Genomic DNA, 12500 nt, shown 5'->3' with positions numbered 1-12500 from the left:
TGCACCGTTGCCGAATATTTTGCTGACTCATTTTAAGTTTGATCGTGTAAGGGGAAAGACGAACTTTAAATCTATTGGAAAATGTTCGATCAAGGAACCAACGTCTCGTAACTTCAAGACAAAAGTGTTCTAAAATAAGGAAACAATGATTAAACTTTGAATTTTAACAGAAACAGCCAATGAAGTCAAGCGTCGCCTCCCAGAGGAAACTCATAAATACCGACTTGGAGAGCGACCTTGAAGGGGTTCCAGAAGAAAACAAACAACGCACGGCAAACAAACACGTTTAAGCAAGAAAAATAATTTATTTATAACGATATAGTAATTTCACCACGGTGGCGCCGCGTCGCTGCAGAGGGGAAGCGTTTTGTGTGTGACGCCACCTCGCAGCGACGCAATCGCACCACTAGATGGGGCGGGGGAGGGGGAACAGAGGTTATTCAATACATACACGGAATATTCCTTTAAATATGTCTTTTTCGATGAGGAATAACAAAAATAGAATAATTCCAATAACTCTGTCTGTCTCTCTTTCTCTATATCTCTATAGTCATCATCTCTGCGTCTCTGTAAGCTGCCGGTTCAGACCTAAACCGGGGTTAGAGTTGGGTTTGGGGGCCCGGTTCAGACCCTAAACCGGGGTTAGAGTCGGGTTTGGGGGCCTGGTTCAGACCCTAAACGGGGGTTAGCGTCGGGTTTGGGGGCCCGGTTCAGACTCTAAACCGGGGTTAGAGTCGGGTTTTGGGGGCTTTGCTCTGTGAGGCAGGAGGGCGGGTCCACCAGCGAAAGGACGCCAGATTTTGTGATTTTCTCCAAAGTACCCCTGGAATGTCCAAACGCTGGAAGCCCCGCCCTCTTTGGCACACCCAAATCTGCAATCATTACCATTACCCCCCCCCCCTCGTTTTCCTTTTCACCCTCTTCCACTGTCTCATGAAGCCGGACCGCATTTATTTATCTTTATTATCTAAAGATGTGAAGCCTTGGACCATGCGCTTGTCGTACGCTTAAAGGGACGGTTCGAACCACCAGAAAATATGCTACAACAAGGCCTTTGAAGTTTCAGTGGCACTTTCTGAGCTAAGTTGTAGTTCGCCTTAGTACTTGTACTAAGGAAGCTTCTTGTCAAACAATCAGCAGGTAAGCCCCGCCCCCCCTAAAGCATCCCCTGCTTTCTGGTCTGGTGGACTCTAAATGGACCATAATGTACTAAATGAACATCATGCTGGATTGAAGAAGACTTGAAACTAGAGATTGAGACCATAAACTCATGTTTTCAATGTTTACTGAGATAATACATCAAGAGAGAAGTAGGACCATTTTCTCATAGACTTCTATACAACCAGAGAGGAGTCGCCCCCTGGTGGCCAGCAGAGAGAATGCAACTTTAAGGCACTTCAGCATCGTTGCCTGCTTCTGACACTGGTGCTTTTTGCCAAATATGGATGTTTAGTATTTCTTGTAAAGCCTGTTGTGGCAGATTTCACCACAAAGTGGTCCAATAATTTAACGTCTGCAGAGGATATAATCTATCACAGACAAAACTTAATAAACTACAACCACTAGTGGTCGACTTCGGAGTCAGTTGTTTGATCCGTTTACTCTCGTCTGGCATCTTGGCTGCTCGTTTCATAACGCTTCACAAATAAACATGTTATTCCTACCGACTTCGTTTTGCTTATTCGGATAAATCTTTTCCTGCTGGCTTGACAGAAAAACTATCCTCTCCCGAACTCCAGCTTAACTTCTCCTGGATGTTTCTTAGCAACCCTGTCGCCAGAGACCGACTGTAAAATGATACCAAATTAATTAATAGGGGGATTGCAGTACTCTTTCCTATATACCTTTTTTTATCGCTTTCGCCGGCGAGCAAATGAGAGAGTGAGAGAGGGGAAAAGCTTTTAACGCGATTACTCCTCTGAGTCACGTGACGGCTGAGGAGCAGGGAGGGAGGAGGTGAAGGAGGAGATGATGGAGTGCGTAGAAATTTCGGCGTGGTAATCCCCCGGCATTCAGCCGAGTCAAACCTTCCCCATCCTCATCCCATCTTCTCTCCCCTTCCTAAAGAAGGGATAATGGATTAAAGATTCAATATATTTCTAGTGTCAGCTCACACTTTAGATAAACGTCATTCTCCATATAATGTGCATTTCTTTTCAAGAGATTGGCAATTTGAGTTTTCTCGGAGGTAGAGCTGCTCCTCGGGCGATAAAAATATTCTCATTGGTTGGAATGTAAAACAGGAGCCAAAGGGATCGAACCCAAAACGCCGATTGTTCCTGTTGTCTGTAAGTTCGGCGTTAAGAGGTTAAAAGTATCAAAAATATGGCACCAAGTTGGCAGTAACGCAACCGATGAGATTATTTCTGTCCAGGGCGAAACTCTGCTTCTGGAAAAACTGAACAAACAAATAGGATTCGCCAGTGTACCCATATGTGTCTTTGTACCTCCACTTACTTCCCTATTCAAGGCTGTCCAACCAAATCTACACAGCAAGTAAAACAACACCGTGTTCCACATCCACACAACAACATCTCTCTGTTCCCAGAATTTCAATATAATCTGTGGGTTTAACGTTTTCGATCAGGCCCTTCCAACTCCCCTTATCCGATCTCAGATCTGTGATTTCTCTGAGGGATATCAAGCTTCAGCAAAGGTCAGATTCAGATTGAAAAACATCCCTTTTCTTTACACCCGTACTGTCATTTTGGCCAGATGTGTGTGTGTGTGTGTGTGTGTGTGTGTGTGTGTGTGTGTGTGTACTACCAAGGCAGCTCAAATAAAAAAAATAAAAATAAAATAAAAAACACAGCAGGCGCCGCAGCAACGCGCCCGTTAATTCAGTATACAAGGCAAACAAACACAGAGTTTTATAGGTTTATCTTTTTTTTTTCATTCACTAAATATTTAAAACAAGCGTCACTTGACTAGTCATCGTAAATGGTGATAATTTATGCATTTTTAAAATCTTTATCTTTTTTTCCAGGATGATGGAATACCTGAAGGACTGTAGGGAAGAGAGATGAGTGTGAAGGAGTTTTTTTTTGTATTATTCTTTTGATGTGTGTGGTTTCTCCCTTTTCCGTCCACTAGGGGGAGCTCTGACTCAATAGCACCGAGGGATCGTTCGGCCGACTGGGAGGCAGGAGGTCCCTCCACACGGTCCATCCATGCAGGGATAAGTCAGGTGTTAGAGCTGAACCGCTGCTAATCCAGAATTCTCAGACCGTCCTGCTGATCCAGGACTGGGGGGTCGGGCGGGGGCCAAATACCACGGGGTGTTTCCTTAACGGTCCAAAAAGGCAACAAAAAAAGAAATCATTCAAACCCTGCCTTCTTCCGTATTTGTGCACATGTCCTTATCCATTCGTCCTCCACCATGATCCCATGCTACACGGATACTCAAAAGGAAAAACAGTAGAAAAAAGAGAGAGAGCAAGAGAAAGAGAAAAAGAGAGAGAAGGCAGAAGATAAGCGTTGATAGAAAGATGTTTTCTTTTCTTTTCCGACAGTCGCAAAAACTAAGCACAGCGCCTCGTCTTCTTAACAGTCATTCATTGACATTCATCCGGTGTCGTGTCGTGTGCCGAGCTCGGATGCATAGACTGAATGCAGAGAGAGGTGGAGGGGAGGAGGGAGGGAGGGAGGGAGGGAAGGGTGGATCGGAGAGGAGGTTAAAAGAGGAAGGGATGAGAGCGAGGCGGTGCTACGTGTGTGATAAAGGCGAAGGATGTGTGCTACTGTACGCGCCGGAAGAAAGAGAGTAATGCTGTGTGTGGAGAGACGGATGGAAGCGTGAGCTCCAGGAGGAGGAGGAGGAGGAAGAGGAGGAGGAGTGCTTCCTCACCTCTGAGAGTGTGAAAAAAAAACGTGCAACGGAGGACAGCAAAACAAACGAGCTACTCCTGTAAAGTCACTCCGGACGGCGCTGGATTCTGGAACTCCAAACTCCAAACGGTGGGGTTTCGGAATCCTCATGTCGCTCCCGTAATCCAATGCAATCTCTATTGGTCCCGGAATCCGTTTGGACTCTGGGGGTCCTTCGTAGTACCCGTAACGTGCGGGTGTACACACACACACACACACACACTCACAAACACACAAATATGCACATGGAGTGGGGACACTGAAAAAAAACCCGGCAAACACATTAATGGCCACATGGACGTGCACTCTCTCTCTCTTCCTTGTTCTTGGCACTTCCCTCTATACAGGCACATGGACAAACACACTCACACACACACTCACACACACACCGTTCGGTCCCCTCTGGTCTGTTTGTAGGTTTTAATAGTCCTTTGGTCCCGTCATCAGAGACCAAAATGAATAAAAACCCTGTTTAATGACCTGGCCTGCTTCATGCTCTCCATACAGAAACTCCACAGGCTAGATTCCATCTGCACACACATGAACACACACACTATTCCGGTCTGTACTCCATGGCGTTAGTCCTTAGTCTCTCTGTGTGTGTGTTCTCCTTCCATCGTGTTTGTAGTCCAAGCTGCTTGCTGCTCTGTACACTATTTTTAGTCTTTTGTGGGGTCCGTAAGACGTCACGTTATCTTTGTACATGATACATACGGTACAAATCCACACACATGTACAGCATGTGGCCCTCGAGCACTCGTAGGAAACGAAATACAAGATAAGACATCTAAAAAAAATATAGAAAAGACAATGATTGGCGGGTGTCGCGAGAAGAAAAAATAAAAAATATATAGCGACACAAATGCTGCAAAATGACCTTCAACGTCGAGGGGGCAAAAAAAGAAAAGTGCTTGCGTTCCCGAAATGTCCTTCCTTTTTCGCTGGGTGCTTCTGTGGAATGTTTTCGTGTTCACAGCATGAGCAACAAAATCTGTGACATGCTCATGCATCATCTTTGGTGGCAAAAAGCCCCTCCCCCCCCCCCCCCATGGGGTTGTTTTTCTTTGAAAATCCTGTGCTCCGTCCGCGCAAATGCAGTTTTTCCGAAATTGCCGATGCCTGCTATGGTGCTGCACGGACCACGGAGAGAAGAAGAGTTGTGACGCCCCAAGGTGTTGGGCATGTTTGCTTTTGGCCGCCAATAATAATTTACCCTTGGATTCATGTAGGTCTACAGGTGTCGGTGCTGTAGTGCTACTGGTTGGAGGGTTTTTTGGTTGAATCTTTTGGAAGTCTCTTTGACTTTTATTCCATTTATTTCTCGGATTCATTTGATCCTCTGCGGTATCATCATGGACCTGGTTACAGATTCATATACATGACCACTGGTGTCATCTGGGAGTCTTGTCGTCTTCCTCCAGAAGGAGCCCGATGTAAAGATATCCATTGTATATCCTTACATCCCCCGAGTCTGCTCCACCCGTCCGTCTCTGCATCCGGACTCCACACTGACCACATCCCAAAATGAGGAAAACGCAGCGTGCAGCGTTGAAACCTTAAAGCCTCCACAAACTTTTGCTGTCTCCACAGATTTCTCGCTAGAGGGACCGGTTTGTTGTAGGACAATAGCGCTTCAACCATGGGAGGGACCATTTCGTCCAAAAAATGTGCTCCAATTTGATTGGACAGTGCAAATGGTCGATCAGTAGTTGGAGCGATCCCGGTCGGATGTGTTAGTCAGAAGGCCCCGTCTGCGGTGGGCGGCACATTGTAGAATTGGTTGCTTTGTCAACAGCAAACGGACGTGGTTAGCATCCGTTCACGATACCTCCGTTCATTGATCGTTGGGTTTGCCGTTCCCGGAGGCCACGTCTCCCTCACCAGATGGGGTGGTTGAAAACTCTGTGACCCGTCGCGCCAAAGGGTTTGTGCTTTTGAGAAGCTCCATGGCGGAGACTCTGGCTCCTCCGCTGGAAGACTTGCTGCCCTTCTTCTGAAGCAGAGCCATGAAGTTCTCGTTGCGGGAGCTCGACCTCTGACTGCCCAAGGTCAGGTTCCGCATGTCGCTGCCGCTGGGGCTGTGCTTCACTGGGGACACGAGGCTCTGGCGGCTGCCGAAGGAGTCCGTCGGCTCCTTACGACCCAGAACCTTTCGCTTGGACCTGGGTCAAGAGAAGAAAATATCACACAGTCACATTTAAGTCCCTTTCCCAACTTCCCACCTCGAGACCTGGTACCATTTAATATATTCCAGGGACAAGCTTGTATCGGTCTGGAGAGAAATGCTGTTATGTAGAGCAAGCAAACCAATCAGGAGACTCCGCAGATGACATATTTGAATCTGCGCCAATCCTTACAAGAACATTGGCACTGGGCAAAATCAGCTCCATGCCTGCCATATTCCTGAAAATACTAAAGCAAGACATTCCTACTGTATTGTGTGTGAACAGTAAAAACTGGCGCCTGAAAGGTTACCCTGGTAATTTACCAGGAACGATGAGCCAAAGAGGGCTTAAAATCCACATCTCTAAAGTCTGCAGCTACAGAAGGGACTCCATCCTTTCTTGTTAGAGATGAACACACTGACTCCTGCTCTTCCTATCCCCCCTCCTCACCTCTCCTTCTCTGCCTTTCAAGCTATTTTCAGCATCATGCAAGGTAAAATCATGAACACTTGTTGCTTAGAGACGAGCTTTCTCGTGGTTTTGTGTGTGTGTGTGTGTGTGTGTGTGTGTGTGTATGTGTGTGCGTGATTCTGGGATTCAGGACCAAAAAAAACAAAAAAACAGCAGCTGGACATGCAGCAGCACGCTGGTTGCTAGGAAACCTTATGCTCTCGTCAGCCCCACACCTTCTTTCGACAGGACAAAGCGCCTTTCGTCACATGCTCTAAGTTTGTAATAAGCCGGCAGCGAAGCTTGACGTTGTACGTTTTAAGACACTTTTTAAGCTTTTCCTACAGCCTGTTGAGGAAAGGCATCGCCGACCTGTGAATAATAGTGAACAGGTCTTCGGTGGTGTGTGATGAGGGTGTGCTGGCCGACGCGGCATCGTCCGTTTCCTCGGCGATGTGGAGCACCGTCTTCTCGATGACTCCATCATCTGAACAACACACAGATATCATATTAAAATGTACTCTTTGGGAATGACACACTTGCAGGTCCAATATGTCTGACTAGGTTACAGAAACAGGTATTAATTGGATAATAATGATAACAGCGGGAACCAGTCCGTGTTTTGATTTGGCAATTGGAGCAATGGATTTTTGCTTCAAGACCTGAGAAATCTCTCTCCAGCAGAAACCAGGTTTTCTGAAACCTGTACACTACCTGCTCCGATTCCAGCGCCGGCCATTCTCCCTCCCAGCTCTGTGAGCGAGGAATCCTGATAAGACGACTGCAGTGATGACTCTTTCGAACTCTCCTCGTCTGTTCCCAAGTGGTTCTCGTCTTGCTCCAGCATGTCGAGAACACTCGGGGAACTGGGAAAGTCTTCCGGTGAGAACGTTCCCACGGGAGACCGAAGACCCACGGGGCTGTCGGTCTGTGGGGTTGGACGCTCTGTGCTGCCGTTGGTGGAGGAGTGGACCGACGAGGGGAGAAGCAGGACATTTGGCTTCTTGGGGACCGGAGGTGGGACCTAGAAAGGAGGAGAAATTCAGTACAGCTATAATTCTGTACAGTTAACATTAGATATCTGTATTTCTATTGGTTCTATTCTTTGAGACTCACCTTGGGTTTCTTTTTGTCCGACAGCTCTGCAAGACAGGCGATTGTCATCCGTGAGGGGAGGGTCTTGCTCTTGTCCTGGAGCTCCGTGGCCTCCTGGTTGTTGCAGGGAGAGGGGAGCGAGCCTCCATCGCCGGGACCAAGGCGGACTTCCGGGTCTGCGTCAAATTCAGGCTCCATCCCTGGGTCTTCGAGGAGAGGCTGGGGGTCTGGAAGAGGAGGGAGATCAAAGAGGGCCTGGGAGTGGGGGTAGAATGGATGATCATAGGCTGTGTTTGGAGCATGATCTGGGAGACCAGAGGGACTTGCTGTTTGTGGTGGAGGTTTTTTGGGTTTGGGTTTTCTCATGACTTTGTAGATGTTGCCAAGGGGCACGGGCCGTTCCACGGGGGAGCCGGGCGGTGAGTCGAGGGCTAGGGGTGAAGTGGAGGAGGGGGAAGGAGACTTGAGGAGGAGGTTCAGGGGCCGTTTGGGCAACGGGGGCTTGACGGCGACAGGTGGTTTGGGTTTGGGTAGTGTGGGTGGCGGGCTGGGGTCCTCGCCAAATTCTCGGCCATGCTGTTCTTCCTCGATGGTGTCGGACGCCCCGTCGGGGCAGTCCTCCAAGTCACCGCGAGAGACGGAGCGAAGGCGAATCGTCTTCAGCTCATTTTGTGTGACCACGGGCAACGCCTGCGAGGAGCTGGGGCTGATTTTCCCCGGTTTTGCTGCCGTCGAGGTGTCAGAATGTCGCCTGCTGGCCTTTTGCTTGGGCTTGATTGACGACAGCTCCAGATGTGCATTCCCAGGCATCTCGAAGGACAATCTAGACCTGGCAGTCGGATCCTTGGGCGACGGCAGCGACGATTTCCTTTCTGGGATCTTCGGACGCAACTTACACCCCAATGTTCCCGTTGTCCCATGACCAGCTACGTGACTGAGTGGAACGGTTGGTGTGGGGGTCTCCGACTGGCTGGAGTAGCCACTTGACGGGGACATAAGTCCTGGGGGTTTGAACGGCGATGATGCCTTGATGTCTGTTTCCATGGAGAGCTGAGAGGGGGAGGTGGCTCTGGAGGTGGAGGGAGAATCGAGCAGGGACTCCCTGCTGCCTCTAACTTTCATACATTCGATCACTGTGGTACCTGTTGCTGTGCTGGAGCCTGATAAAGACCTGCAGGAGAAAAGAGAAGTGAGGAGAATTTGTAGTCTTTACCTTAAACAAATAACTAGGCAGGTAAATCAGCTGTTTCACTTCCTACCTGTAAGGGTCATTCTTCCACTCCCCCAGCTGCCAGTGAGTGGGGAAGGTCAGCTCCGTCTCGCCCTCCCTTTCCGGCGGCTGCACCTCCAGGCTAGGAGGTCCATCAGGGCCTCCGTGGCCCTGCTCCCTTTCAACAACATTGGGTTTAGAAGAGGAGGCCGAGCTGGGCAGAAGGAAGTCGGGCTGGAAGTCTGGGAAGTGGTCCCTGGGGATGTGCAGGCTCTTTGGCCGGCCGTCCCGGTAGCGACCGCCTTCGTGGTGGATCCGCCCCTCGGCTTCTCCGAGGTTCTTCATGAGAGAGACGCTCCGCACAGGCGGGGGTGGCTTGCGCTTGGATTTCTTAAGCGAAATGGAGCGCGACCGCAAGCGCAAGCGACCTTCGGCGCTGTAGTCCGAAGCCGTGACCGAGATCGTGTCCGTGGTGCTGGCGCTGTCCTCTGAGCTCCCTCTGGGGTAAAGAAGGGCGTAGTTCTCACCCAGACCCAGGAAGTTGTGATGGTGTTGTTGGTGGTCTGTTATCGCCATAGCATTCCCATTCCCCGTTGGCAGGATGTTCCCGTCCAACTGGCCCAGACCGCCTTCTGTAAAGCAGAAGGTACCAGAATCCGTGGGTGTAGAAAGGGAGCGCTCCCGGAACTTGAAGGCGTTCGCCGCTGCGATGGAGCGCGCCGACCTCTCCCGTCCCCGTGCTGCCTCTCCTCCACCTCCACCTCCACCTCCACCCCTCCCTCCGTCCGCTGCAGCCCCTTCCGTCTCGCTCCGCTTCCCCATCATCGCTGCCGCCAGTGAAATCCCCGGCATGTAATTCCCCTCTCGCCCAGAAGGGTTGCTCACGGACGTGAACGAGCTGGAGTGCGAGCTCGCCGACTGTCCCGAGCTCACTAGCATCACATTGTCCTGCGCCGCCGCCCCTCCCCCCGCGATACCGATGACGCTGTGCTGCTTCGGTGGCACCGCCGGGCCTTTGCTCATGCTGTAGTTGTAGGGCTCGTTCCAGGCACCGGGTGAAAACGTGGAGCCCTTCGGTCCGTTCCAGGAGGCGGAGGGTGTGTTTGAGTAGAGCAGCCCAGAGGTGTCCATAGTTCCTGGGTGGAGTTGATCCGGTGTGTTGTCTGTGGGGAAGAACACAATTGATGATGTTATAGCAGACACAAACCCCCTCAAACAAAAAGAAGTGTGTCTCCCTGAGTTGAACGCCTTGCTGACTCCAACAAGCAATAAGTCCTTTAGATATACAACAAACTCTCTGGTTGTCAGCACAAAATCTTTTACGGCACTTGGCTTTCAGAATTCATTGCGTTCACTTTACTACGAGTAGTGGCTTTTTTATGTGTGCATTCGGAATGATCAGTGGATTTTGTGATTGGCTGTGGATAAAGATGCGTTTAATTATCCTTTGCACCAACGTTATGTAACACATGTGCGTTACAGAGAAAGAAATCACAGGATTGTTAATGTAAGTTCATTATTAACACAAAATCCATTTGTTTTAAATGTCAGATTGATTCTACGTTGAGATGTTCTGCTTCTTCTCGCCTGTCCACAATTACAGCCTCATTCAGGTTCAACTCTTTACACCAACACCGAATAAACCAATTAAGCATGAAAGCATGGTGACTGCTGCTGGCAACGCCATCTTTCACCGAGCAAAACTGATTAGAAATGATTCAACCTAACAGGTTTTTTTTGTTGTTAAATTCAAAATGTGATGTGTGGAAGGCAGTCAGGGAAAAAAGTATGAAGATGTAATCTTTTAACATGGGTTAATATAAACATGCCAAGATTAATCGAACGATGCGACACAAAACCCCCAAAATTGTATAAAAAAATACTGGAAACATACAAAAATAGCATGTCATCGTCCCATCTGAAATAAAAACTGACAAAAGTAGAAAACACCTTGTGCAGTAAAACCCATCGGGGTCGGTAGTTAATGAGATCTGCACCGGAAACCCCAAAACAAGGACAGGAGGGTCAGAGCTTCCCTCACCTGCAGCCGAGGTCGCGTCGAGGTCGGAGAGCGTCTTCCTCAGGGGGAGGTTCTGGTGTAAGGTGTCCGTGACGGGCTCCAGGGACCGGGGCTGGTGGGGGAAGGGGTCGCCCGGAGAGGGGGAGGGGGACGGGGAGTGCTGGAGGAGGTCGACGCCGTGGAATCTCCCTCCTCTCCCTTCACCTGGAGGAGGAGGAGGAGCAGAGGGGTCAGAGGGGTCAGCGCTGCATCGAATCACATCGTTGGCGTGGCGACAAAGTATTAGATTATCTTCCGTTAGATTCTGTGAGCGTCATCGGATTTAAAGTCATTCTTAAAAAGCGAGAAAGACAAATCTGATTTATTGATTTAGTTAGAGGTTACAGCTTACAAACCTCAAAGATGAACTCGGCTTGAACCTACACCGACTGCACGAGGATTCATTTTAATATCCGTGTGAAATCAACGTGATTGATGAAGCTTTGGCAAAAGTTCAACGTCTCTCATATTTAGCATGTAATTGAGCAGAATGTGCATTTCCACAGCTCTACTCCTGTCAAACATGAGCTAGCGTTTCATCTTTTTAATTAAAAACACAGCTTCTATTCAGTAATTGTCTCACACTAACAATCCATTCATGTTACAGTTTTTCAAAATAAAAGCACAGAGGAAAAGGGGGGATTTCAGGCCGTGAACTGTCGAGTGAAAGTTATGTTAACTTGTTTTGTCCCACGCTTCCAGCTTCTAAACTGGGAGTGATTTACAGCAGCTGCCGCTGAGAATCCCGCTGCTCTGTTCTACTTCCTGTCCTTCTGATGTCTTGTCTGAGCAGAGGAGTGATCCAGTGAGTCATCGGAGGCAGCAGGTACCCACTTCATTACCTCAACGGCATGCGGCGCAGCCTCTCCACCCGGCTGCATAATTCAGTCAGGCTCCTATTCAGCCATCAGCCTGGTTTTATAGCGGCCGTCGTATCGGATGAAGTCTGCTTCTAATATTCATGTCCTGCCAAGCCATTTATAGACGCGTGTTTGTGTTTTATCTCAGTGAGTGACAGGAAAAAAGTTAAAGGAGCAATACGTGTTTTTATTGTGCACTGAAAATACAGATATCCGTCTTTTTGTTGCTCCCTGAAACGAGCTTGTGTTTGTCACTTTCAATGTCTGTTTGTTTTGCAAATATGAAATAAAGAAGCCCAAAAGCTAAGCGTGGAAACTCCCCCACACATTCGCCGTGTCTTCTCTACCTGTTTTCCTGTCTTCTTCTTCTTGTCTCTCAGGGGGATAGCGGTTCTACTCGTGTCCCCTTCCCATGAATTATACATCCAGCATCCAACAAAACAAATGTTTGAGCTTTCTGAGAGAAAACTAACGGAAGAATCATATTCCCACCGCAGAGCAACCGCTGATTAAACTGAAGCGAGGCTCGAAGTTTAAGAAAACAAAACGGAGAGTTTCCAAGCTTCATCACATCCTGGAGGCCTGGAGTTTCACCTCTGACCTTCTCAGTGATGTAGCAGCAGACATTTATGACCATAATACCGGTCAAACTCAAATTCAAATACATACTGAGGTGATTATATTTACTTAATTATCTGTAAACATCTAGTTTTGATATACAATGAACTATATTATCAGTTATAAGAAAAAAATCTAACAAAATTCTCCAAAAACTTGATTCCAAATGATTGGAA

The 12500-nt window shown here is 48.5% G+C and overlaps 1 protein-coding gene across 1 annotated transcript in view; it reads right to left on the bottom strand.

The window, feature by feature from the left end:
* Positions 1–4715: 4715 nt before the first annotated feature.
* nhsl2 (NHS-like 2) overlaps positions 4716–12500 on the bottom strand; it is an 81368-nt gene continuing 73583 nt past the window's right edge. The window contains exons 5-10 of the mRNA XM_084002488.1: positions 10829–11011; positions 8837–9950; positions 7599–8748; positions 7197–7506; positions 6855–6969; positions 4716–6029 (exon numbers count right to left, since the gene is read on the bottom strand). Of these exons, the coding sequence (XP_083858614.1) occupies positions 5702–6029; positions 6855–6969; positions 7197–7506; positions 7599–8748; positions 8837–9950; positions 10829–11011 (3200 nt within the window). The 3' untranslated portion in view covers positions 4716–5701. The remainder of the gene's footprint in view (positions 6030–6854; positions 6970–7196; positions 7507–7598; positions 8749–8836; positions 9951–10828; positions 11012–12500) is intronic.

The sequence above is a fragment of the Eutrigla gurnardus genome (genome assembly GCF_963514095.1).
Source record: "Eutrigla gurnardus genome assembly, chromosome: 23".
NCBI classification, from domain to species: domain Eukaryota; kingdom Metazoa; phylum Chordata; class Actinopteri; order Perciformes; family Triglidae; genus Eutrigla; species Eutrigla gurnardus.
This window is presented reverse-complemented; position numbering and strand designations above follow the sequence as displayed.